At 38.8% G+C, this 27460-nt stretch overlaps 2 protein-coding genes across 2 annotated transcripts; one reads left to right on the top strand and one right to left on the bottom strand.

Annotated features, from left to right (window-relative positions):
• The first annotated feature begins 26 nt into the window (after nucleotides 1–26).
• LOC137261014 (transcriptional adapter 3-B-like) lies at nucleotides 27–12693 on the top strand. Its single transcript, XM_067798629.1, has 10 exons — nucleotides 27–254; nucleotides 3598–3726; nucleotides 5063–5238; nucleotides 5884–6024; nucleotides 6412–6664; nucleotides 10486–10588; nucleotides 10715–10830; nucleotides 10938–11048; nucleotides 11186–11379; nucleotides 12042–12693. The coding sequence occupies exons 2-10, from the start codon at nucleotides 3615–3617 to the stop codon at nucleotides 12168–12170; spliced, it is 1335 nt and encodes a 444-aa protein (XP_067654730.1). The 5' UTR covers nucleotides 27–254; nucleotides 3598–3614; the 3' UTR covers nucleotides 12171–12693.
• A 148-nt stretch (nucleotides 12694–12841) lies between these two features.
• Nucleotides 12842–27364, bottom strand: LOC137261031 (leucine-rich repeat-containing protein 72-like). The gene is made up of 8 exons (XM_067798689.1): nucleotides 27329–27364; nucleotides 18440–18513; nucleotides 17773–17842; nucleotides 16065–16260; nucleotides 15383–15472; nucleotides 14700–14849; nucleotides 14278–14314; nucleotides 12842–14030 (listed from the first exon to the last, which is right to left on the bottom strand). The coding sequence occupies exons 1-8, from the start codon at nucleotides 27344–27346 to the stop codon at nucleotides 13865–13867; spliced, it is 801 nt and encodes a 266-aa protein (XP_067654790.1). The 5' UTR covers nucleotides 27347–27364; the 3' UTR covers nucleotides 12842–13864.
• Nucleotides 27365–27460: the final 96 nt, after the last annotated feature.

The raw sequence follows: 27460 nt of genomic DNA, 5'->3' as shown, positions 1-27460 counted from the left end.
TTGGTGGAATAACTATAGAAGCTTTATTGTCATTGGTTTTCATGTGCTCAAAATGGCCGCTGGTCCACCTGCAGCTTTGTTCGTGATATGCAACTGTACATGAGAATGTCTGCAGTTATTATACCTAATTATGTTGCTTCTTAAGCTGAAACGGATGCTATAGATTTATTCCCATTCATAAACAAATTAGTATATTTGCCTGGTACATACATCCTATACGCGATGGAAAAACTGTAGTGAACAGTGACACTCCGGTAAGTGATGTCGCTGAGTAATACAACAACTTATCGTTTTAAAGGGGCACTGATGCGGAGCGAATAATGCTTCTCGCTAACGGTCTAATTACGAAAGCAGACCGCAAATTGGTCAGCGCCCACTCCTTCGACCGTGACGGACAAAGGAACTGGGCTCCTGTCCATATTAGCAAAATGTCTTCACTTAAACAGTCAGGAGGCCGGATGCCCATCACATGTCATTTGTTTAAAAATATCCATGGTATTCCTTGTCTGATCGTAACCATATATCCCAGCAGTGTAGTTCTTTTCAGATGCTTGGATGGTATACTTACTGATCCAATTTGATCCTATTTCTGTGTTTTTAACCTCGATATTTAATCATGGTACATGAAAATATGATGTCTACAGGCACGTAGCAAGCCATTTGTTTCAGTACGGAAGATTGCAAAGCTGTATATTTAGGTAGTTTTGAGTGTTGGTTGAGCTGTGATAGCAAATAGCATACGTAAATTTTGGTAGCTATGGTAGCTACAATGGTTTATTATTTATGATAATAAAACACACAGTTGATTTATTTGAATTCGTAAACAAAAAAACGATGACCTTGGCTTTGGTAGAGAAATCTGAAAATTGTCTTACGTAAAAAAAACTTATTTCACTTATTTACCAAAGTACACAGCAAATGCCTGTGTGTATTCCTTATGTAACGAAATTCCGTTGGTATCCTCAAAACAGTTTCAGTATAAAGTGTTTTCAGGCTGCATGCGACACAGAGATTACATCATCCTTGCTGTAACTCGCGTTTGATGGTGTAAACCTACACGTGTTATTTGTCATCATTCTCTGGATGGTCAATTCAAGAATTTATAACAGGTATAATTAGTAGCAACAACACTTCGGTTACTCAACAAAGGTTCCCATTTGGCATTTCTCCTGTCTGGAGTAAATACTCAACATTATAAATTAAGGTCTGTAATGGCAAATGTATTGTATGTTATGTAATATGTGCATGTAAGTGATGCAAGAGGGTTTATCAGCTGAGTTACAAAAACAAACATCGATCAAAGGATTAACCGATAACACACTGATTGATTAATTACTTTTGTTCTTCTAGCGGATTTGTCAAAAGGCAGTGTGTGTAGATGACTACACCCTGTCGTAAAGTGTGAGTGCAAAAACAACATCCTCCCTTCAAAGAATTAACCATCCTTGCGTTGATTGATTGATTGCTCAATATTGGTCAACTAAATTACTTAGAATAGTGGACATCATACAATTAGTTGCCAGGTGTGCTATCTTGGGAGACCAATGAGAAGTTTATCTAGTTTTCACCAACGAAAGACGTGAAACGATGTGTTACTTTTTTGCAAATGAGACAGTTGTAAGACACGCGACACAGAGCAGGATTATTTACCAGCTGCAGATGAATGGAATACGATTTCTTTTACGTGGATATTGATGGATACATTCCTGAACAAGGTAGTAGCCTGACACTGTTGCTATAAAATTAGTCTGTTTTACGTTCATTATTTGCATTTTGTTTTAATTTATTTGTTGTAGCATTCAGCAGAATCTGTATGACAGAAAACACACACTAGATCGCGTATGTGTGTGAAACAGGATCCACATTGGCAATCTATACAATGTATAAATGTTGCTGTTATGTTAGAAATTTACTATGAGTATAAGCAAATCGTGTGTTCTTTTATTAACTTTCAGAATCATACAAATATGACAATAAACTAATTAGGGTTATGAGACAAAATATAGAGACGTACATTGGCTTCGTTATTTTTCCGTCCTAATAGTTTTTTACCATTTCTACCACTGGCAGATGATTAACCTTCAAAGTGTTTCATTTGTTTTCATAATACATTTGTAATGAAGTACAATTGACTTCACCTCAGTTTATATGTCTATAATTAAACTATCAATTGCGCTTACGGACTGCGCAGCAGAGGTCACGAACCAGTCACGAATTCTGGGATATCATCCGGGTACTCACGGGAGAAAAACAATAACAAAAGTTTACACCAGTCCACGGAAAATGCTCCGCATCAGTGCCCCTTTAAAGGCTGAATAACATCTTTGATTACATTAAATTTTTCTGAGTAGGCATATGCGATATGGTACTCACTAAGCCAGTTACTAATACGGCAAGTTTGGTAATGTTGTAGTTTGGAAGCACAACATTATAGTGACTGTCACTACAAGTTAAGACAATAACATGTCATCAAAATATACGTGTGTTTGGACAGCAGTGTTTGCTTGAGCTGTATTTAGGTACAATTCATAACACAAACATTGTAAGTACTTGGATGGTGGTTTGTTTTTAAAGATAATGTGTTGATGAGTTAATGAAATGCTGTTTGTGTGTTCCAATGGAAAACAATAATTCCATAACTAAGGATGATATGAGCATATACATAGCCTCGCATAATCAATATTTGCGCACCTAAGACGTTTAGGCACGGTATGCGGAATTAACAAAGTATATGAAAATCAACAACTATACAAACCTTCATCAATATAAAATGTTCATGAAAACATACATTTCAGCATTTGACACATCACTCTTATAGCGGGCTGAAGCTGTCATCCACATATCAAAGTCAGTTGCACGCAACGGCATCAATATTCGTGATACCTAAAATCCAGACAAACAGTATGGTGAATAGTTTACGCCAAAAGCTGATACCGATGTAGTATTGAAGTTCATGTCTCACAATGCTGAAAAGAAGGTTTTAGTGAGGAAATGTTCAGAATTTGTCTACTTTTGTCTCTTTTCATGTAAAAGTAAAGACGCATTTAAACAAGTAAAAGTTTCAGTAATCTTGAATGAAAATTTAAATAATATTCTATACTGAACATCATTGAAAACGCACCACCTGTAAATTTTGAAATAAGGCAATAGAATCTTTTGGAAATGGAAAATTAATGGTGGGAATTTTGATAATAACACACTAGATCGTAAATAACCCTCTACAGTAAAAAACGGATCGTTCGAACACATCATCGAACACATCACATGAAAACAACAAAATTCATGCACATCACACATGAAGGGCACAAATTGCATGCAGAAAGCATGCTGTTCAGGGGTATAAATGACCTTCGGCACAAAACCGTTCTCATTTTCGCAGTACTTTCGTAAGTAAAGTTTTTTCGCCATGCCAAGATTGTCACCAGAGGAACGAGAACAGGCCTTGGGTATGTTGCAGGTCGGCGCTTCAAGCGATGTGGGTGTCATCATTCGACCATTCTGAGGCTTGCAACATTCATAATTTGCATAATGGTAGTGTAATTGGTCTACTACTAAAAGAGGGCCTATGCACTGATTGACAATATGTTTATATTTCAGTGTTTCAATAGCATATAATGAAAGGTAAAGGAAAAGGCATGCAGGAATCAAAGGGAGATTGCTGTCCTCTTCAATTCCCAGATCTTCAGCCTGTTGACCATACTAAAGACTGCCCAAAGCTTACGAATGGTACAGTGTTACTAGTGAGAAAACAGTGTTATGGAGAGCACATTTAGAATTCCTCATTATGTTTTGTTTGAAAGTCCCTTTCAACAGGATGTGATGTCACATGTCAATCATGGGCACTTTCCCTGAAGAAACTTTTGCAAATTTTGAATTCTTGTAGCTTGGTTTTGAAGTTCTGTTCTGATTCAGCTACAGAGGCCTTGATGGGAAAACATTCCAAATTTTGGGTCATACTTGTGAACTGGAAGTTGGTTTGCTTATACTAATATTAGCATGATGGAGTACTTAAAATTGAAATTGATTTATCATTGGAGTCGGAATCGTACTCAAATGGATGTACAGATTGAGTATGGTTTTTCATCTTGATTTTCCACAACTCGTGACTGGTACAACGATGTTTGTAGTACCAGTAGCCAGTAGAGATTCTCCCATTTATCAAACAGTAGATTTTATCATACTTTCGCCACACTTTGTAATTTTAAATTTCTTTTGGTTCCAGTTAAACAACACTGTACTGAAACCTTACAAAAATCCCATTCTTTTCACAGTGTATTATTAATTTTGGGTTGTCCTGTTTAAAGGGGGGCTTGACATCCCCCTTAAAAAATTGTAATGACAGTATTCCTCCACATTCGAAACGACAGCATAAAAATAATCTTCCTCTGTATACACCACTGCACTGAAACCTTACAAAAATGCCTTTCCCCACATAGTGTAATTTTACATTTCTTTTGGCTCTTTTTAAACATCTGCCCCACCCCTTAAAATTTATTTACAATGACAGTATTCCTCAAAAATCCTCAGCATAAAGCGATATGTTTTTCGTAATGTAAACAACACTGCACTGCAGCCTTCCAAACCCATGACAAAATGACGTCAGTACAGAACACAGCCAAGAGAGTGGGTGTCATACATTTTTGGCACAGTTAAGCATAGGGACAGATCGTGAATGGCAACAATATTCTGAAACAAAAAGATACAAATATATTTGATTTCACTTGCGCTTATTTATCTAAGGATTCTAAAGGCAGGTCTGTTATGGGGTGGTCAATCAAACAAGGACCCTTATAGCATTGACTGAAGTCACTCAAAGGACTTTACAACATCTGTAAGATTAGAGTTGGTGTTTCACATTAATGAGAAAAAATATACGTATAATTTTAAAAGTATTATGCATTCCAAACTGATGCCAATATGCAAACACTCACCTGCAGTAGTATCAACTCATACTTATCAGTTTTATAGATAATCTTTTACACACTACCATAAATAGAATATTCCCAAAGTTGCCTTCAATGTTTTTAGAGGTATGACAAACACTATTTACATCCGTTTACAGTTCTAGAAAGGAGTGAGGAGGATGGGGTGAACATTGATGAGATAAGCAGCATCCAGACTGATTTGGAAACACTGCTGGCTGCTGCAGGCAAGAGACTTAAGTTGTTGGAGAGTGAGATTCAGATCCTGGTGAACTGGCAGGATAAAAAAGACAAGAAGCCAACACCGGGCAAACAGGTAATAGTTTCTGTAACAGGCCAAATCTTTGGACATATTTCATCACTGTAATGTTGGTGAAATCAGATGATGTTTCCACATTTTAATACTAGTAATTCCTAGATCGGACATGGTCATAACATTCATAGACATGTGCAGTAAATCACTTTTATGTGAATCAATTTTTGTAGATTCTACATGTGTTGGGACCAAGGAGCTTTAATATTGTTCTCAAGAGGTTGGTGCTTCTAGGAATGACAGATATGTTGCACTGGGTACAATTTTCTAAAGATCTGATTTATTTCATGGGCTCATTACTCTCTTGACGATAGCTCAGTCCAAACATTACTGTATCCCAAACTGAGGATTACATTATTGCTTTAGTCATGAACAGACTCAGTATTATCTGTTTGGGTGTAGCCTTTGTGTAGTTGATAGCAAGAATGATTTTCACAATCTGTGGGTACATATTCAAGTTACAGTCAAGGCAGTGTAAATGTTTCATAATGGGTGTTGTGCACTATAAGGAATTCTTGACTTCAGAACTTCCAACCAAAATGTATAAAGATGTCTTTCTTCAAAATCTTTGTATATGTAATAACACATCATAACAATGAATGACTGTGGTGATTGGTTCCAATATATATGGATGTACTCTGTGACCAGCAACCAGAGACTCCCACATCCGGCAAGCGGGGGAAGGGAGGAGGTGAGGACAAGCCCAGCAAAAAGTTCAAAGACAGTAATGGGAAGGGTTCAAGTGTTACCCCACCCCCACCGAGCAGACCCAAGAGTAAAGTCACTCAGGTAGGAAACTGGTTCGAATTGTGTGATCCTAACTGTAGTCAGGCATACTGATACTAATAGTAATATTTTTCTTGTATTTGTTTTGCATGTGATATCAGCACTTCAGGTGATATTCAGGTGATAAAGTTTGTGCTTTAACTCCAATTCTGTTGTACATGTGGTATTGCCTGCCTAGATACCGTGTATTTTGGTGTACTGTGCATATATCAAAGTCAAGGTATGTTTGAAATCTTTTATGGAGATAAGTATATTGTGGCATTGTTTCATGAAAAGAATGTATGTTTTTAGATGTGTTTAACCAATAAATCCTGTCAAGAGTGCTGTCATTGCATTTTTGGAAGAATATTAATGTCAGTGTGATGCAGTGTTCATTCCATGCTGTTTCAGTCCAAGAATCAGGAATTTGATTTTGTGGACTCGCCAGTGGATTTGCCCAAATTGCCAAAGAACGATGCAGTGAACCGCTTCTGGGTGTCAGTTGAACCTTACTGTGGGGAGATCTCAAATGAGGATTTGAAATTACTGGAGGAAATATTAAAGTCACACGAGGATGAGTCTGAGTTCTACAAAATCCCACCCTTGGGGAAACACTACACTGAGAAGTGGGCAGAGGAGGATCTCAAGGAGGAGCAGAGAGATGGTGAGCAGAGCGGGGTGCTTGGGGAGAGGTGGAGGGGGGGATACAAGGTCTCTGCCCAATCACTCCACTGAGAAGTGGTCAGAGGAGGACTTCAAAGAGGAGCAGAGAGATGGTGAGCAGACTGGGGTGCTGGGGGAGTGGGGGAGGGGATACAAGGTCTCTGCCCAATCACTCCACTGAAAAGTGGGCAGAGGAGGACTTCAAGGAGGAGCAGAGAGATGGTGAGCAGACTGGGGTGCTGGGGGAGTGGGGGAGGGGATACAAGGTCTGCCCAAACACTCCACTGAGAAGTGGGTAGAGGAGGACTTCAAGGAGGAGCAAATTGAGTCCTAAGTATTAATGGGTATTCATGTGATTAACATAGAAATTTTACAAAAGTTACAGATGTAAAATATCTGAGGATATAATGCTAAAGTGTATTGATATCTACACTTTTGACAGTCAGTGAATATTCACACTGTCATCATTTCTAAGGTGCGCTGATGAATGATCAAAGATGTCAGCAGTACTTCATCAGATGATAATGTGCACATATGCATTACGTCACAATGTATTGGCATCACTGCGCCATTTTAGTCTTCTCCCTTGTAATCAAACACTTTTGCATTATGTCACAATGTAACTGGCGTCATGACGCATATCAGTTGTCATCACCTTGTACAGCCTCCTACAGTAAACTACTCCACTGCATCCCACTTCTTGGATTTGCTGTTGCTTCCCACAGCTTCCATCCCTGGTGGAAACATTACTTTTGTTTTTTCCTACGGATAAAGTGTCTCAGTTCGACTCAATATTTTACAGTGACACAGTAATATTCGCAATGTTTACATTCCCACAATGCAGTCTTGCTTGACTAGTTAGTTTCATCTGTATGTACTGATCTGAATTTTAGTTGGCAGTAAAATATACGGTTTATGTTAATCACAAATATTAGAATAATTTAGAGAAGATATTTATTTTTCCTTATCCGGACTCATTCTTAATTGCTTATCTCCTCTTCCCTGGCGAAGGTAGTGGAATACCTGAAATCCCTTGAAGTTCCCTTCTAAAAGAAGCGGACGTAAAATTCACACTCATCCATGAGTTACCTCCCCTCCCATGCACATGGTCAGTCGGCTGACCATGATACTCACTCTCTCCCTATCGCCGGACGAGGGCGGCTGAAGGCACCTGGGATCCCGTATACGGCGGTAATTTTTATTCTTTTGGTGTTTTAAACTAAATTTGTGTTGTATGCAGTATTTGGTTGATGTATATGTATCACAATTTGTTTATTTGTGATTATAGGATGTTGATATATCATGTATTTCGTCAACCAAGACTTAGTCTCCGTTGATGAAATTGTGTGTACAGTGTAAATTACGTCTGTCAGCGGTTGACCCGCTCATAGTTTCTCCGGTGGCGTGTAAGCCCTTATGTTCTTCCACTATTTGCTGTGAAATTTGCAGAAATTTATCTGTTTCAGAATTTATTGTATAAATTCGTTCTTTTCACAGATGGGCGAGGGACCGGTAACGTCGACTTTCATTAATCATGTCTAATCAGGTGATTTAGCTTCAGGTTACCGTTTTTCTCATTAACTGCATAATTTCAATCCAGTTACCAGTCAGGCGTGTCTCCGGGGTTATACCTTGGGTCCAGAGAGTCATCCCCTAGACCACAGAAGAGTACTTCATTGGGAACAGGGCCCCCTCCCCCTCCAGTGCTGCTACCAAGAGTCATCGAGAAAATAAAACAGACCAGGAGGCTACAACTGACTTTGGTCGCGCCTTACTGGCCAACAAGATATTGGCTTCCAGCACTCATAGAGGAGTTAGGACAACCAACACTACAACTACCAGATCGGGAAAATTTTCTTGTCCATCCCCACACGAAACAGGCACACAGCAACCCATCTGCATTCTGACTTCACGTGTGGAACGTATCAAAAATCTGTTTAAAACACAGAGGATACTCTTATGAGAGCAGTGAAAACAGTTACCTTAGCCTTACGGAAATCCACTTGCACCCTTTATGATGACAAGTGGAAGCGGTTTGAGACATTCGCCAAGAAGAAAGGCTTCACGGTGATGAAGGCAACATATCTGCAGGTAACAGAATATTTATGTCACCTACGACATTCCAGAGGTCTGAAAGGGTCTACATTATGTACATACTTGGCAGCTCTCAGCTCAGTTGTCACCATGGAAACGGGGACCAAGCTGACTAAAATACCTGAGCTACTTGCCTTGCTACGCTCTTTCAAGTTGGAAGATCAACAAGGTAGATTTAGAGCTCCAGTATGGGATCTAAACCCGTCAGAAATTCATGCTCCAGACTTCAACCCACATGAGCTTTGATGCAAGACATCAGCAGACATCTCATCTGGGTCTACGATGGGATTTTATTGCGAAAAATCAACTGCCAAGGTCAACCGGATAGACAGTTCCACATACCGGCACTTCAATCCCCCATGATACTCAAGATTTATCATTATGTCCAGTCAGAGCATTGAAGATATACATCGCACGTACCAAGTCTAGAAGGCAACGTTTCAAGCGCCTGTTTATCACTATATCTACTGAGTCACTTATGGAGGTATCCTGCAACACTATATCAGTGTGGATCAGAGCTGTTATATTGAGAGCCTATAAAGCAGCAGGATTGGAACCTCCACAAGCTTCCAACCCACATGAAGTCAGAACCTTGGCCTCTACACTAGCGCTACATGGGAATTGCTCACTATCAACCATAATGGAGGGATGCGTTTGGAAGTCAAACACAGTGTTTACCAACCACTATCGATGAGACATAGCCACGGAGGATGTCTCTGGCATTCATCAGTTTGGGCCTCTTGTTGTTGCTCAGGAACTAACAGTTCCCCTAAGGCGCTGAGTTCACTCACCTGTTTTATCAAGTGGCTTGTGGAAGCCAGACTGTCTGCGGAGTATAATGGTGGAAAGTCCATACACATGTCTTAAACAGACTAGTATGAGTGATTAAGGCCCTGTACTTGTAATGAAGATACTTGTACATGAAGAGGGTCGCAACTAGTCTCGATTGCTATATCTTGACATTTAGTTGCATCAGAAACTAGCAGGATGCTAGTTACTTTTGATGGCATCACATGCCAGTCAATGAAGTCATCTACGGAAGACGAGTTTGACTGGATTTGATTCCCCTAGAATCTACAATGAATATTAGAAGTACATGACTGAATTATCGCCGTTGCAAGTTCCTGTTAGGGGGGTGTAATTATTGGACGTAATTTTGAACAGCCAGCAGAATCCAGTGTGGTCTGACCCACCGCCGTTTCCATCAGATTCTTCAAGCAATTAAGCATGAGTCAGGATAAGGAAAAATATGTAATTTTCTGAATAAAATTGATATTTTATACTTCTCCTGACTCATGACGAAAGCCCTCCCAGTCGCCCCTCACAGACATGCTGAATTCTCATATTCTCGTGTCGGGTGATTATAGGAGAGAGTGAATTTCATGTTCGGTCAGCTGACCATGTGTGTAGGAGGGGAGGTAACTCATGGGTGAGTGTGAATTTTACATCCGCTTCTTTAGAAGGGAACTTCAAGGGATTTCAGGTGTTCCTCTACCTTCGCCAGGGAAGAGGAGATAAGCAATTAAGCATGAGTCAGGATAAGTATAAAATATAAATTTTATTCAGAAAAGTACATAATTCAAATCTAAACTGCCATCAAACTGAAAACTCAGACCCAAGTGTCCTCATGTTTTAGCTATAATAGTGCAGGCCAAAAGTGTGCTTTTTTACACTATACATGGTGCTAAAGTGAACTATATTTCTTAAATACATGTTTATATGTTTCAGGTGCAAAGATCAATGACAAGAAGCGAAATTCCAACTCCAATCACAACAACTCTGTCATGAGTCCCACTGAAACAGCCACATTGCTCAAGAAGGCTGAAGCAAAGTAAGACACTTCTCAGCAAACAGACCTTTGGTAAAACATCAGCTTCATATTTTCGAAGTGAATGATTGCCACTGCATTCAAAACTGATTTGATAGATTGTAACATAGACTTGTGATTGTTGACCAGTAACCTGGATGAGTCCCCATTTGGACATCTGACCCAGCGCCTGGTGGCTGCCCTGATCGAGGAGAACATCATGACCCCTATAGATGATTCACTAGCGGACATTGCTGGGGGCAAAGGTCAGTACTGCCCTTTTTCTTTGCTGTTTTTTTCAGTAGATTTCTTTTGCTATTTTATGTGAATCAACTGCTGTGACAGAAATTAAGAGTGGATTGATTCCCTACAGAATCTGCTGAGGAAGCACCTGCCATCTCCCCGCGCATGCTGGCCAAACAGCTGAACATTGTCAACCCAGCCCACTTAGAGAGAAGAATTAAACGAGAGCTTGAAGAACAAGGTCAGTGGAACATTGTTGATCATTTGGTGAAATAATATTCATTCACTCATCTTTGTGTCAGAAAGCTGGAGTTGCATACCACATCTATTAGTATGATGACAGTGAATGAGATAACCAGTTGTGATATTTCATTCTAGGTTTGATAGAGATAGATGACAAGGTGGAAGACAACCCAGATGATGAGATACTTGCGGAACTGCGACGCAAGCAACAGGAACTGAAGGCATTGAGCCAGCGAAATGTAGCAGTCACGAAAACACTGTACAAGCTGGCCAAGGAGGAGATGGCGAGACAGGAGATGAGGAAGAAATTGGCAGCAGCTGATGCAGAGGTGAGTATGTTTGGACTGAATCAGATGTATGTACGTCTTTTCTAATGCAGAGGTGAGTATGTGTGGTCTGATGCAGAGGTGAGTATGTGGGGTCTGATGCAGAGGTGAGTATGTTGGGGTCTGATGCAGAGGTCAGTAAGTGGAGTCTGATGCAGAGGCCAGTACATGTGGTCTGATGCAGAGGTCAGCATGTGTGGTCTGATGCAGAGGTTAGTACCTGTGGTCTGATGCAGAGGATAGTATGTGTGGTCTGATGCAGAGATCAGTATGTGTGGTCTGATGCAGAGGTTAGTACATGTGGTCGGATGCGGAGGTCAGTATGTGTGGTAGGATGCAGAGGTCAGTACATGTGGTCTGATGCATATGATAGTATGTGTGGTCTGATGTAGAGGATAGTATGTGTGGTCTGATGTAGAGGATAATATGTGTGGTCTGATGCAGAGGTCAGTACATGTGGTCTGATCCTAGAGTATGGTATATTGGGTCTGTCTCGATCAAATGTCTCGTTGAGTGCAGAGATACCTAATGCTGCGAATCATTGCATACTTGAGCATAAAACTAGAGTCACTGTTAAACTGCCTGTGTTTGTTGTGTACCTAAAGCCATGCAAACAGAAGTGATCTGATGTGGTAATATTTGTATCTTTGCTTCTGTTTGTCTAGGTGATGGAAGCCTACCGAAAGATTCAGGCAGCTAAACAGAAGAAGAAAACACCAACAAAGAAGGAAAAAGATGGAGCACAGAAAGCTTTGAAGGAGAGGGAGGCAATACTGAAAGCCCTAGAAGTGTGAACTTGGACGCAATTTGACGTCTTTACAGCAAGTGTGAGGAATGATTCTGATGATTTCTGATTTCATCATCCTGGATACACTCTGCTAACATGAAAGAATTTTACATGAGGTATGAATAGACTGGATCAGGAGTCAGGACTTGACTGGCATGGTGGTGCTGAGTTGCTGGACATCGTGGCGGTGACAAGAAAGTATTGTGGCATTATATTATTCTCAGAAGTGATGTATGGAGTCACAGTAAAACCTGCTAACAGGAATCAGTAGTATGTTAGTGGTGATGTGTATTGAATGTGTTGGTAACGTCCCTTACAGCAGTATGGCCAGGTACAGCTTGTAGTGTGGTTGGAGGATTATCCATTTTCATTACTTCCCTGTCTAACTTGGCTCATAAAGATGTTCGTGTGTGTACAGTGTCTTATATTAATCATACTAGGTTCTACCCCAGGGGTGGATGTGTATACAGGATTATTTTTATTTATGTGATTGTATGACTGGAATAGGTACATAAATGGAGTACCATATACATGTTGTGTTTCCTCAACATTCTTTGAAAGAAAGACACAAGCTGTGGTTTTCTTGGCATCTGAATCCCTGAAATGACAGTTATGGTCTCTGCTTTCTTTTGTCATGACATGTTGAAACATTACTGCAAAAAGATTCAGAAGGCATGCTGCAAGCCATATTTTATTACAGAAATGCCATATATAAAATATATCAACAAGATTCATGTAGAAATGGTAGGAACAAAATGCATATCTTTAGAAGCAGTGAATCTAAATACATAGATAACTGTACTGCAAAAGCAGTATATATACATATAATTCGTAAGTTGCAAGAAATGCTCTTGAAAGAAGAAGAAGCATATAAATGGTCAGAAGCATCAATGATTATGAAAATATAAGTGTTAAATACTGTTAGCAGTAACTCATATGTTACAGCATCAAATCACATCAATGTTAATACTGATTATGTCGACTTCTGTCTTATTACGAATAATCATACAATTATCAAATATACATTTATGAAAAATATAACACATGTAATGGCTTGAGTAATCCAATACTGACTTCCTGTTAATAATACTGTGAAATAAATACTGGAAAACTGTAATACTGGCTAGCATATACTTTGGTGAAATAGTTCATGTTATGCAGTGCTCAGTGGAGATCAATGTTTAAGTTCACTTGTAACAAAGTGAAAATAGTACCACTTCAGATCATACTGAGACCACCTGGTCATGGTAACTAACAGGAGACAATAATCATGCTCACTACTTACAACACACTGAATCATAAAAAGATGTAACCCAAGTAATCACTGCATTAAATGCACAAACACATAAGATAATACTGGACAATCATGATTGTTTTCAGTGATTGAGAAAATAATTCTGTTGATTTTCAAGATACTTTTGATTCTGTAAAGAGAAATCAACCAACTGGGTGTCAGTGAAAACGCACAAATTATGGTAAGATCTGCCTGTTATATTTAACCAAATTTTACTAAAACCTTGAATGTTAAAGTTAAGTTGTCTTCCTTCAATCATTGTAGATAGAATCTTCAACTCTTGAACATTACATTCAGTTGGATTGTAGAAGAGCCAACAAAACAATACTGAGGTGTTTGAGAGAAAACTGCTGGTACTGTTGCAATGTAGCAGTATAACTGTTCTGTATCTTGCATAATAATCTATTTCATCGATACACATGTGTGATGATCTCAGGAGAGTCAAACATCTCCTCAGCTGTCCTTCGTGCCTTAACACGGGGAACCTTTGACCAGTCAAAGCTGGTGTAAACTGCAATGGACTTGTTTAGGCGGCGTGCATTTACTGCCTCTTCCGGGTCTTCATTAGGCATGCTGCCAATATAAGATAAAACATTCTTGTCAGTCCAGCAAGAATTCTTGGTACATACTTATTATTTATTTCTGAAGGGAAATAAGTAAACTTAGTTCGTTACATTCTGTTGTAAAATAATTCTTCCTAATTTCTATTACTCATAGTTTTTCAGCACAAGTATTTCAAGCGCAAGTACCATGTGTTGGATATCTCTTAGAGTACAGGGTTAAGAGAATCTCATTAACATGTCAAATTAACAAGACTTACCAGTCTCTCAAATAGCTGTTGCCAATATCTCCAGGATCTGCAAGATAGAAACAAAGCCATCATGATGTGAAAACCTGTTCCCCCTGTCAGTGTTTCAGTCTTTCCCAAAGAGAACATAATGGGCTTATTTTTGTAATTTAGCAGTGTGTGACAATCAGACCTGTCTAGTGATTTAGCAGTCTCTCAATGTCCTGGTCAAGCAAATGATCTCTGAAACAGTTCCTGAGTCCATTCTTATAGCTAGATTATTTAACAACGCATCCAGTGATCTTATTCATTTACATGTCATTACATCTCAGTTGAAAATGGGTGTGGGTATGTGATCGGATGATGAATAATACTCTGTCTGTCGTAAGTATGTTTTTGATAGACCAGTTCTATTTTGCTAGATGCTTGTAAAAATCATGGGACTCAAGACTCACCTGTCCTAACTGGAATATGGATGTCAAGTGGATTATAGACTGGCAATGGAGGTCCATCTGATCTACGACCAAAGGCAATGGTGTCACGGATCTTCTCTTGTTCTTGATTATATATCTTCCTAGCCTTGTCACGTTCCGACTTTAAGACCTCTGTAAAAATTAGTTTCTAAGATAATAAGTTAGCAAGGTTCGTACCAACAAAACTCAAACTCAGTTTCATTCATCTGGCACATCTCTCAGAACACAAAGAACAACCTGAATTCACAAATTTATGTCAGGATACTCAAAATTAGTAGTACTTACAAAAAATCAGGAATGAGATAATAGATTTTTTAAGAATCATTTACCATTTTAAACCCTGTTGTCTCACAATGAGTGCTAGAACAACCAGAATTGTCCAGCAATAACTCTACAATTTCTCTGAATTCATACAGTCATCTTTCAAAATAAATAATTCATATTTTCTGACAGACTTTATATGTACTAGTCACTTGTTTGTTTTAAAGTAGGTGACTGATTCATTAAAATAACTTAGGTTTACAAATAACAAAATGAGAGATAAACATTTCAACCTGATGATTAGCTCATTGGATGGTCTGTTTAATTTAAAGACGACAAATGCAGCATATTAACAAGAGTCATGATGCTTGTTTACAGCAGGGACAAAGAGAGACACTCATTACCTTTTCTATCCAAGAGCTCCACAGAGGGAACAGAGTGCACTACAAACAGCCTGTATCCACTCTCTTGAGCCACTGGATTGTTGAATAAGTCTAAATAATACATGACAGGAAGGTGAAAGGACATATCAACAATACAAACACTGAATACATTATACTGAGTTAAGGAAATGCAATAAATAGACCACAAATGGTGAGGTGAAGACAGGACCCGTTATTCTTGCAGAAGCTCCTTTTAATTCTAATGAAGTAATGTCACAGGTCCTTGATGGTTCTTAGAGTGTCCTATAGTACCTCATAAGGATGAGAAAGCCACATTAACTTGGTATGCCTAGTGGCTGTAAGACTTGTATGATACTCAGGGAGTTGAGATTGATAATACAATGTGCCAATTGAGATAGACATCCAATGATCAAGGGAAAATCAAAAAGCCTTTGAGCAGCTGAGCTAGATATTTGTGCTATACAAATACTAAAAAAATGAAAAAAAGAGAATACCATAATAATAGTGAATACTTCATGAAAAACTTGCTTTTCACTTCTTGTTGTGGCCCACAAAGCTACATCAAGGGGGAAATGAGACTCAAGCAGCACTATTGTAAAAACTGTTGGGAGTACCGTACAGTATTGGAATGTTATTGTACTGTGAACCAAATGATAACTGCCCTTATAACTTTAGCACTCACTAAGTGTCTTCAAACTCTGCATCTTGTTAATCTCGGTGAGGATCCGGTCAAGCTTTGTGAGCTGGTTGTTATGCAACATGAGGACCTGCAGACATGTCAAATGGCGGAGGGCCCCGGTGATATCAACCAGCTCATTGTTGTGAAGGTATACCTCGGACAGCTGGTAGTTCTCACTTAGACAATTGAGTTGCCTTAGCTGTTAAAGCAAATGTTCAGGAAATGATTGTTGATGAAAAAAACCTTGTGTACCATGCATACAAATATACACTTCCATGACTAGAATTATATAAGGAAATTATTGTGTCAGCATTATTGTGGACAAGTATCTGAATCAATGGTGAATGAGTTACTATGAAACTTAACTCTTTAAGAACCAATTGCAATCCATGTGAAATTTGTACATAGTACATTTATACAGTAGTAAGCAGCTTGTGATTAGACTATAATCAGTTCACTTTTCTTGAAAATCATGATCATGTTTCATAGTGGCATTTGGGCAGTTGTGTTGCCTAGTGGTTAAAGCATTCGCCCATCATGCCCCAAATCCAGGGTAGGTTCCAAACATGGGTACATTATATGAAACTAAAACTCACTGATGCTGGCATAAGTGTTCTTCAGATAAATGTTATGGTAAGCACTGACTATTACTAGCCCAACAGTGTCAGAAGTGCTTGGTAAACTTCAATAATGGCAGTCTTAAGTATACAATATACTGAATGACAACTATAGGTAATTTAAGTATAAGAAAGAGCTATGGACGACAATAGGGATGGGTATTGCAGAGCATTTTTTAGTGATATATTGTGACTTTAAAGATTATATTGTAATATGTATTGCAATATATTGTATTAGGTATAATAAGTATTTGTACACAAAAAACTACTTATAATTGAGTAATTGCTTGATTTATAAAGCAAAAACAACAAATAACTATGCTTGATTAAAATTTAACAACTTCTTATCATGACATATTCAAAGATTTCTGAGTGTTATGAAGTTTTCTGAATGCAAGTAAAAATACATTGTACCAGTTTTCTGTCGGCGTATTGCAATATGTATCATTTTAATTTTTAATCTGAACAAGTAAATACTGGTAAACTGGTTATACTGTGCAGCCCAAGATGACGATATTGGGTTTAGTTTCTAAAGCTAAAAAAGTACTGAAAATGGGGATATTTTAACTTGACTGTCAAGCCTGAATATTAGTAAACAGTCATGCCAGCTAAGTCATTGCCATATACATGACATAAGCTTTGGCACATTGTCTGAGTACTCAATCCTTTTGATTGCCTGTTATAACAGGGATGAGAATGGGTAAGAGTTAAAACCGAAGAAAATGTGCCAGGATCTTGGGTGGTGGGACATATGAATGACCCGAGTGTGATCAAATCTGCAGAAACGTTTCATCCCTGTTTATATTACACATAAGTTATACTCTTGATCTAATCTAACCCAGAATCAGGGAGAGTGTGTGTATGGTTTTACAGCACTTTTTATAACCAGGCTATCACATCACACCAGTCTGTTTCTATTGCTGTCATATCACAGATGGGCTGGTACTCATGAGAGGAGTTAAATCTGCACTTTCTGTGTAACAAGTGAACACTTTTACCACACAGCAATCACACAACCATCACCACCCCACTCCACCCCTGTTCAAACATACAGTCCTCACAGAACATATTGGTTATAGTGGTCAAGGTCATACCTTATTACCATTGAGCCATAAACGTCGTAAATAACGAAAACGTTGCAGATCACATACTTCTGTTAGACTTCTGAAACAAACATCACAAAAACTTTAATCTCAGCATTTTCTTTATGAAACATGTTTCCATATACACCATATTTATGAAACACATTTCCGTGTACACTATTTAATGAAACACTATCTTTATTACACACCTTTCCATTTAACCAGTTTATGACAAAAAACTGTACATATCTGGGCAAAATATGAGAAATAGTCCCTGTCTGTTTTGTTATATATGTATATTAGTTTCTTTTGCCAACTGCACTGACTTAAGGACAACTTCACAGATTTTACTGACATTTAAAACAACAAAATGTATATTTCAGATCAACATTACTTTCCTATGCATTAATAAAAAATAAAATCAGTTACATCATATTTATTATTATATATTTTGCCGTTGTTATTTATCAGTCTGCAAAAACGTCCAAAAGGGTGCAGCCAGACCATGTTGTCAGCAGTATACTTGCCAAGCCAAGATGTGTCTTGGGTCTAACAGTTTGCGAGCCTCGTTCCGACTTTCCACCAAGCAATAAATAAACTAAGGTCATTGAGACAGTACATGCTTAGTGAAAATCCTGGCATTTACCATTTTTAAACAAACAAACCAACATAATCTCACTTGTCAGAAAGGTAGAGTTCTTCTACATCTTTATCTTTCCTTATTCTTCTATTGCTTAAGAGCTGTTTCAAAACCTGCAAAAATGTTGAAAAATGTATATTATCTAGTTGGCAATACCCTTATATTTTGCAACAATCAATAAATAAACATTTATTGAAAGCTGGGATAATGAGATCACATTGTTTCAATTGTCTAGACTAATAGGATACCTACTGGCTAGCTGTCAGTTATCGCCATTTTTTAGCATTTTCGCGATTTCCTCAGTAGTTCCTCAATCAAATCAAATGAAAGTTTTCATAATGATAGATTAGCTATTGTATCCTGCTTCTTTACAGTTGCTGATCGTGTTTTTCTTTAGCCATCAGGAAGCATGGTAGTACATATTGTACTTTCCAAACAACTAACAGGAGCAGTTATCACCATTTCTTCATTGTTCATGTTATTCACCAAATATGACATAAAACTGGTAATTAAAAAATTACTGTCTTTCCAACCTTGACATATACAGCACTTTTCGTGAATGGTATTTTATTTGAAAAAAAAAAGAAGTAAAAAACAAGACAAAAACAAAACCTGCTCTCATCATGCAGGTGTCTGGTCAGTTCGTCCACCAGACATTTCATCCAGAGACAATTCATCCACCAAAAATACGTCCACAAAAGATGATCGTTGATTTCGTCCACTGCCAAAAATGACAAGCAGACTAATCGTACACTCGATCTGAGATAGTAAATAAATACCTAACTCACAAATAATTGGAGGCGTTGGAGTTTGCTTTTTTTAAAAAAAAAAACGAGTTTGCTTTTTTCCTCCTGATTCTATTTCTTCAAATATCTGAATGTATTTTGTAATTAAATGCAAGGATGAACATGATGTATATTATACATCAGTGTTCAACGTAGCATCAACTAGCTGTGTCAATATCCTGGAATCTCTCCAAACGATTTACAGTGTAGGGAGTGCCATGTAATGTGGAACAGTTTGAATTGTGCTTTACATTGTTAAACTAACTTTAACTTCAACAATCTGAAGGTGTTTCTTTAATGTAATTATTTTCCTTTGTGATAGGATTTTGGCTTAGAGTAACAGGTGTTGATGAATTGAAAAAAACAATGCCACAACAAACTCATCCTGTTAATTGGATATCAAAACAAGCACTGTCATTAAGGTGACATAATCCCCGCCGCATATTATCAAATCAAACTTAAAATGAATTGAAAGTGAAGGTCATAGTTTAAGATGAAGTAAAATGTCAACAAAAACATTACTCTAAAACTCTCTTGATATCTTGAACTGTAGTTGTTCAAATACAAAAATATTCTGAAGAGTCACCTAGACCTTGACCAGCGTATGGAACTCTTAAAAAACACAGTCGCTGTGAACTTGAAACTTAACTGAAGGTCACCAAAATTGACTGGCCCCTGCACCTTCCCTAGATAAAGCTTGGTGCTGAATATGATGAAAAAATCCAGTGAACGGTTCTTGAGATATCTCGATGACAATGTAAAACACTAAAGTCCCCTTGTGGCCTTGAGATGATGGTCAAAGTTACCAGACCTGACTAAGATCTTTCTTTTACTGTGATAAACCTAGATACCAAATATGAAAAGAGTCCACTAGTCAACAGTTCTTAAGATATTCCAAGCCATACCTACATACAGGTGACCTTGAAAATTAAATGAAGGTCACAAAAATCGACTGGGCCTTGCACCTTCCCTTGATAAAGATCGGTGTTGAATATGAAGAAAATATGGTGAATGGTTCTTGAGATATCTCATCGACAAGATTAACATGCAGCTTACATGCTAAAATCTTCAAAGTGCCACCGTGACCTTGAAAATAACTGAAGGTCACCAAAATCAACTGGGCCCTGCACCTTCCCTAGATAAAGCTTGGTGCTGAATATGAAGAAAATCCAGTGAACGGTTCTTGAGATATCTCGCTGAAAGGTAAAACGCTAAAGTCCACTTATGACCTTGAGATGAAGGTCAAGGTCACCAAACCTAGCAGAGACCTTTCTTTTACTGTGATAAACCTACTTACAAAATATGAAAAGAATCTAGTCAATGGTTCTTAAGATATAAGAGCCTAATACTGTATCCCCCGCAGTGGGGGATAACAAACACATCCGTCTTTATGTGGGTGACACCTGTTGAGTGTACATTTAGTTTGACAAAGAACTATGATTCATTTAGTGTTTTCTCAACAATAAAAGCATTGTATATGTATTCCAAAAAATAATAATTAAAATCTGGTAGTTCACTATTGATACAAGGACAGTGGCCCATTCAAAATTCAGGAAATGGCTAATAGTCCTGAAAATGGCTCATTGTCAAAGTTCTCTTTCCCAGTCCCTGTATAGGTAAGTACATATTGCTAGACACATATTAGATGATCCTGTGCACTAAACGCATTTGTGACAAGAGAGGCGGTACAACGTATCGGGCGAGTACACTTGGCTGCAACAGGTAGCTTGACGATTATGCACGTGCAATACATGCTAACCGTGACATGATATTAACACCACTAACCCTTACGAAAATCAGTCTGTACAGAGAAATTGGAACAAAATTATGGAATAAAAATATTTCCCCCTTGCTACTCTGATTTAGCCACCACCGTTTAGTAACAGATAACTTTTAACATATTAAATAGCTCAATGAAACACAATTAACTATATGTAGTTATTATCTATCTAATATTTAGCAAACGAAAAGTCAACTTTACCCATTAAAACAACACCGCATATTTCTTTGAATAATAAGACTGCAATTTCAGGCATAAGATACTGATATTCCACGCTAACCTTTAGTTAAGACGAAGACAAATAGATGATAGGGGCACTGACAAGCATTTTAGATATTCAACAATTTTGTTAAAAAAAAACCCAGGAAAATGTCATTTGCTTCGTGAAATGGATCTGTGGTCCTAAACATATTTGCTCAGTATGTTGTGTTGATTCAATTCGTTGGGATTGTACCTGTTCCCAAATCGAGTGTGCTATAACAATGCATGTGTGAAACGCATGGGGAAAATGAACTTCTCCATATTTATCAGACAACCTGTCTCCCTCTTGTTTCAAGTGGATCGTTCTGTGGGGCGTTCCCAAGTATGCAAATTGGCGTCATTTGTCAGGTCGTGGATCATCTTATATGTGTTTACCAGTAATACTTTATTTGGGTAATAATATTACATACATGCAGTGATAATGATAAATACAGATTGAGCAATGCACAAGTTATGTACTCATCCGAAAACAAGACAAAGTCAGTTCAATGATTCTCAAACTTTTAATATTACCATTTAACCCCATGTCAATCAACATTAATCCTATAAATGAAATCATAACAGTATCAACAAGAAAGGGCTATGTAAGATCTTTGTTTGAATTAATCAGACATAACGGGGGAATTCTACAGGAAGATCGTTTGTGACAAAGTGACATTCCCATGGACTTGTCGACATTGTCCACAGTTTGAAGATGTTGACAGGCCCGATGCTTCAGAGGATGACAGGCCCAAAGCTTCGAAGGATGATGAGCTATAGTGTGGCATGAAATGCATGTGGACCCGGTTTTTTGTAAAGAGCTCTTATCCAATGATCCAGTTGATCTCAAAATTTGCATGTGGATGTTTTGTCAGACAGCCTAATCACATTGTAAATCACCAATTTTATGCATTTGTATGAAAGAATCTGTCTATGTAACTGTCAACAAAATAAACTGCAGAATGCAGACTGCTAGCAGAGGGAGGGAGCCAATGACTTGTAACAGCAGAAGCGTTGGGTCAGACAGGGGTACACATACGTTATACCGGATACCTGCATGCCATATTTAATTAGGTCACGTGATGTTTCTTACATTGGAAACCGCACATGAACAAGGAAAGGTGACAAAAAATAAAACTGAGATGAATATAACCCCGAAATTTGAACTCCTTGACCCACTTGCAGTTTAGGGAACCTAAACCACGAATTAAAATATGACCGTAATACGTTAAAAGAATTAAACGAAATAATTAAAGAACATAACTTGTGCTGTGCCTTCTGGGAAGCGGAACCGTTTACCATGGGAATGTTCTACAGGTAAGTGGTCTCTGATTGGTCCATTACTACATTATGTCACTACATAGTAACCATGGCGGGAGTTGGACATTTCATCAGGTCACTCCACTGTTGATTGGTGTCATTTTTGTTGGGAAGTGTGTGTGGTATGTGCAGACAATGACTGTGAACAGATTGGTGGGATTGGGAGAATTGTGGAAATTGACAAATCAAAATTTGGTAAGAGGAAATTCAATCGGAGAAAATGAGTTGAAGGACAGTGGGTGTTTGGAGGAATTGACTGGGACAGTATATAGTGAGTTTTTGCTTGTGTGGACAAGAGGGACTCTGCAATATGGATTCCTATCATTGTAAAGCATATCAGGCCTGGAACAACCATTATAAGTGATTGTTTGTGAGCATACACTTGTCTTTGGGAGGAAGACTTTACACACCTGACTGTGAATCGTTCCATAAAATTCAAAGATCCAGAGACAGGTGCCCACACGAATACGATAGAGTCATCATGGGGCACTTTAAAGCGATCCCTGCCCATAACTGGTACAACAAAAGAACTCTACTATTCTATTCTGAAACATTTTGTATTCGAAGGAAATACCTGACTGAGTCTGGAGATAAGTTTGCAGCAATCTTGGATTTAATAAAAAGAGTGTACAACCACACCCTAAGGACTCGGGACTTGGGACTTTTGTATCAGTCAGACGCCCCATCACACCACCTGCGACCAACAATTTGGATGACTTTGTCTTGTAATGGTGGGTACTTACCAATTTTTTATTAATGAATGATAAATAACTGACATAAAGTGGGGGACACCCCTACCACCCCCGAAGAAAACACTGTTTCTCGTAAGTATCTAATATGGCGGTGTAAACAGATTCCGTGTTGCTGAGGGCTTTAATGCGCAACTGTTAGCGGATACGAAAAAAATATCCTTCCGGTATCTGGTTTAATGCATTCTTTCCCAGAAAGGTCAATGCACGTGCAGTTCATGATAGTTACCTGTTCACTGTGGGATAGATCGTTTCAGAATATGCCGAATTTGATACGATCTGATTTGTTCATGACCTATAACGAGGAAGTGGCGACAACTGGCTGCTAGCAAGTACAGTAAGGCAGAAGAAACGCACACATTTCTTTAAGACAGAATATACTCTCATATTTAACTGTTCACAAGACACACTTGAGTGTGATGTATTTAAGAATGAATTCCTTCTATTCTAGCAACCCTAAATCTAACTCTAAACCTAACTATAAAATCTAATCATAACTGCTTGTATACTGGCATCTCCTATTCTCGTGGTACTTACGAACATCAGCTGAAACAATAATATAAACAGTTCTTTTTGTATGTATGCTTGTTGTTTTTAAATGAAGAGATCTCCCCGCTAACATCTGCATCTATCAACTGCTTGATCCATCAAGTGTATTATCTCCTTTGAGCTCGATGAAAGACATGGTTGTCCGCCACTGACTTTTTGAGGTGTGATGGATTCTTGGCGATGACATGGCAGATATCCCTTTCTTTTCTCCGAAGAGGAATAGTAGAGGCTTGTGATCATTGGAGATCCAGAAGTGGGTGCTGTAGAGATATTGGTGGAACTTTTTCACACCAAAAATGACTGAGAGTCCCTCCTTTTCTATTTGTGAGTAGCCCTTTTCCGCCTGGTTTAGGGTACGTGAAGCGAAGGCAATCGGTCTCTGTGAACCGTCGGGCATCTTGTGTGGCAAGCACCAGTTCTTTGTCACGGTCGAAGTGAACGAGAACTTCAGCAGACTGTAGAAGTTCTTTTGACTTCTGGAAGGCTTTCTGTTGCAAGGCTTCCCATTGCCATTTAGCATCCTTCTTGAGCAGGGTGTGCAGTGGTGCTAACACTGTAGATAAGTTTGGCAGGAACCTACCGTAGTAGTTCAGCAATCCCAAATAGGATTTCAGTTCAGTCACGTTTTTCGGAGCTGGTGCATTGGCTACGGCTGATACCTTGTCTTGCATTGGGTGCAATCCGTCGGCACTGATACGGTGTCCTAAGTAGACAACCTCGGGTGCCTGAAAGACACACTTCTCACGTTTCACTCTAACTCCAGCCTCTGAAAGCTTGCTGAGGACAGTGTTGACATTCTGTAGATGCTGTTTGTCATTAGCGCCCGTGGTGATGATGTCATCTTGATAACTTCCGGTCATGTTGATGCCTTGAAGTAGGTTATCCATGCACCTTTGGAAGATCCCAGGAGCCGATTTTATACCAAAAGGTAATCGGTTGAATTGGAAAAGTCCTCTGTGTGTGCTTATTGTGGTATATTTCTTTGACTGTTCATCAATAGGTAGTTGGAGAAAGGCACTTGTGAGATCTATCTTAGTGAAACGCTGACCACCCGAAAGTCTAGCGTACAAATCCTCAATGCGAGGAATAGGATAGGGGTCTTGCTGACACACCCTGTTTATAGTCACTTTGTAATCTCCGCAGAGACGCACTGAGTTGTCCCCCTTGAGAACTGGTACAATGGGTGTGGCCCAATCAGAATGTTGTACCGGGGAAATGATACCTTGATCGATAAGTCGATCGAGCTCAGCGTCCACCTTTTCCTTCATAGCAAAAGGAAGTGGGCGTGGCTTGAAAAAGATAGGCTTAGCATCAGGATCAACGTAAATCTTGCCTACCATGTTTTGGATTTCACCTTGTTCTGCACGAAACACATCATCATGTTTGTCAAGAATGTCATTCAGGGAAACGTCACTTGAAACACAGTTCAAATCTGAAAGATTGTTTATCTTGAACATTCGGATCCAATTTCGGCCAAACAAACTGGGTTGTTTACCTTTAATGACTGTCAGCTGAGCTGATGCTTTTTGTTGTTTGCATGTAACTTCAATCTCAATGTATCCAAGTACGTCAAGTTTGTTTTCAGAATAACTGGTCAGAACAACTGGTCCGTGTTTAATGGGAGGAGCATTTTCAGGCCAAAGTGCTTTGTATGTCTGTTCACTCATAACAGAAATGCTTGCACCTGTGTCATAAAGCATGCTTGTTTCTTTGCCATTAAGACCTACAGTAATCATGAATGGTTCAGATTTGCTGTTCCCTTTTTGTAGAGAAAACAGTTCATAAGCAGTTTCATCATTTTCACTGTCATCATTTTCATCTCCCTCAACAAAATTAACTCTGGGCTTTTTTCCTTTTCTTTTCCTGCATGCATTTTTGATATGGCCTTTAATGTGACAATATGAACATTCTGCATCAATAAACTTGCACTTGTCCGAGGTATGAGAGTCACTATCACATCGATAACATGGCTTTTTGACTTTGTTTACTTTTCCATTTGATGAAGAGAAACCAGAGTTACGCCCCTTGGATGAGAATTGTTTTTTGTTTTTACTCACGTAATTGACACTTCCGTGGTTTTCCGTTGTTTTCTTGTGAGACTGACCTTGAGGTTGTATAACCGATATGTTTTTCGCGGCCATTTCCATGCCTTGAGCGATTTCCAAAGCACGTTTGTAGTTCAAGTTCGTTTCAGAGAGTAATCGCCGTTGTATGCAGTCATCCGCTATGCCACACACTAATCTGTCCCTCAGATTGTTTTCAAGTTCCTCTCCGTAATCACAGAATTCTGCGATCTGCCTAAGATCGGCTACATATCCTCCGATAGTCTGACCGGGCTGCCGGAAGCATGTGTTGAACTTGTAACGTTGCACTATGGCGGACGGTCGGGGGTGATGGTGATCCTGAACAGCTGAGGTGAGCACGTCGAACTGAACATCCTTCGGTTTATCAGGCGAAACTAGATTTCGCATAAGCCTGTAAGTTTTAGGACCCACAACACTGATGAGAAACGATCGTTTCTTTTCTTCTTCGGTTACATCGTTGGTAACAAAGTATGCGTCCAACCGCTCGATGTAACATGCCCAAGTTTCTTCACTAGGCTTGAATTCACCGAAAATATGGTGACCAGACATGCTGCTGAACATGTAGATTTAGTTTACCTCGTCGCCAATTTGTGATGGATCACAAAACATGGATAAATGTTCGATTTTGGTTTTAATACCGTTAAGGTACAAACATGGCGGACGTGACTCCTGAACTAGCCCTGCCCAACATGCCATGCGACGTTTTTCCTACAAAAATGGGAATTGTATATGAAGCGTACGCGGAGTACTTAAAACATTACATGAGGCATCTCCTATTCTCGCGGTACAACGAGAAAGTAACGTTATTAGGTGTAAGTAAGGGGAATGTTATCTGGAGGGGCACGGGAAAGTTACGATTTGTCCAAGTTGGTTAAAACTCACGAATATTCGTTACACTGCAAAATTTTGATAATTCACAAACTTGGGCCATTTCCTAGTTACTGGTCAATGATGTAAACAGCCGCACATCGGCGACCTCAGCAGAAAATGTGTTTACCACGAGAATAGGAAACCCGCGAGAATAGGAGACGGACCTGTAACTTAAATTTTAGACTTTTCGTCAATTTTGTGAGTTCTCTAATAATTCTTGTGTTAATGATCATGTAAATTTTGTTAATAATATTATTTGGGATGGGGAAACGGGAGGAACTCTTACATGCGTTTCATAACCATTTAATTCGTTTCCATACTGAGTGTGTATGGGAGAATACGAGATGGAACTATTCATAGAGATGATAAGACTGACTCACTTGCTGCTCACATATGACCATGGTGTGTTATTAACAAAACTTACTAAATCATAAATCGCCCATAGGTGAAAATGTCCAAATGCAGATCTAATTGTTTCCATAAAAATATGTGCATTTTACACGTTCTGCCAAAGACGTATATTCACGTCTTTGGTTCTGCACAGCTCTCACCTTCTCACTGTCGGCCATGTTTTTGGTTGCTAAAATAACAATGCTAAAGCTATGCTTAAAGTCTTTCGCATTCATACAAAGTAATCGCAAACTGCACATTGAACTTTTTACGAAATAAAATCTAGTGACACT

Source organism: Haliotis asinina, chromosome 14, assembly GCF_037392515.1.
Source record: "Haliotis asinina isolate JCU_RB_2024 chromosome 14, JCU_Hal_asi_v2, whole genome shotgun sequence".
NCBI classification, from domain to species: domain Eukaryota; kingdom Metazoa; phylum Mollusca; class Gastropoda; order Lepetellida; family Haliotidae; genus Haliotis; species Haliotis asinina.
The sequence above is the reverse complement of the archived record's forward strand: the minus strand, read 5'-3'. Positions and strand labels throughout refer to the sequence as shown.

Coding starts and splice junctions, on each gene's coding strand:
- LOC137261014 (XM_067798629.1), top strand. CDS start 3,615: ATGAAAGGTAAAGGAAAAGGCATGCAGGAATCAAAGGGAGATTGCTGT. Junction 3,727..5,062: donor CTGCCCAAAGCTTACGAATG/GTACAGTGTTAC, acceptor ATCCGTTTACAG/TTCTAGAAAGGAGTGAGGAG. Junction 10,831..10,937: donor GGACATTGCTGGGGGCAAAG/GTCAGTACTGCC, acceptor GATTCCCTACAG/AATCTGCTGAGGAAGCACCT.
- LOC137261031 (XM_067798689.1), bottom strand. Junction 17,843..18,439: donor GAACTCTACCTTTCTGACAA/GTGAGATTATGT, acceptor TGTTTGTTTCAG/AAGTCTAACAGAAGTATGTG. Junction 14,315..14,699: donor CCATATTCCAGTTAGGACAG/GTGAGTCTTGAG, acceptor TCTATCTTGCAG/ATCCTGGAGATATTGGCAAC.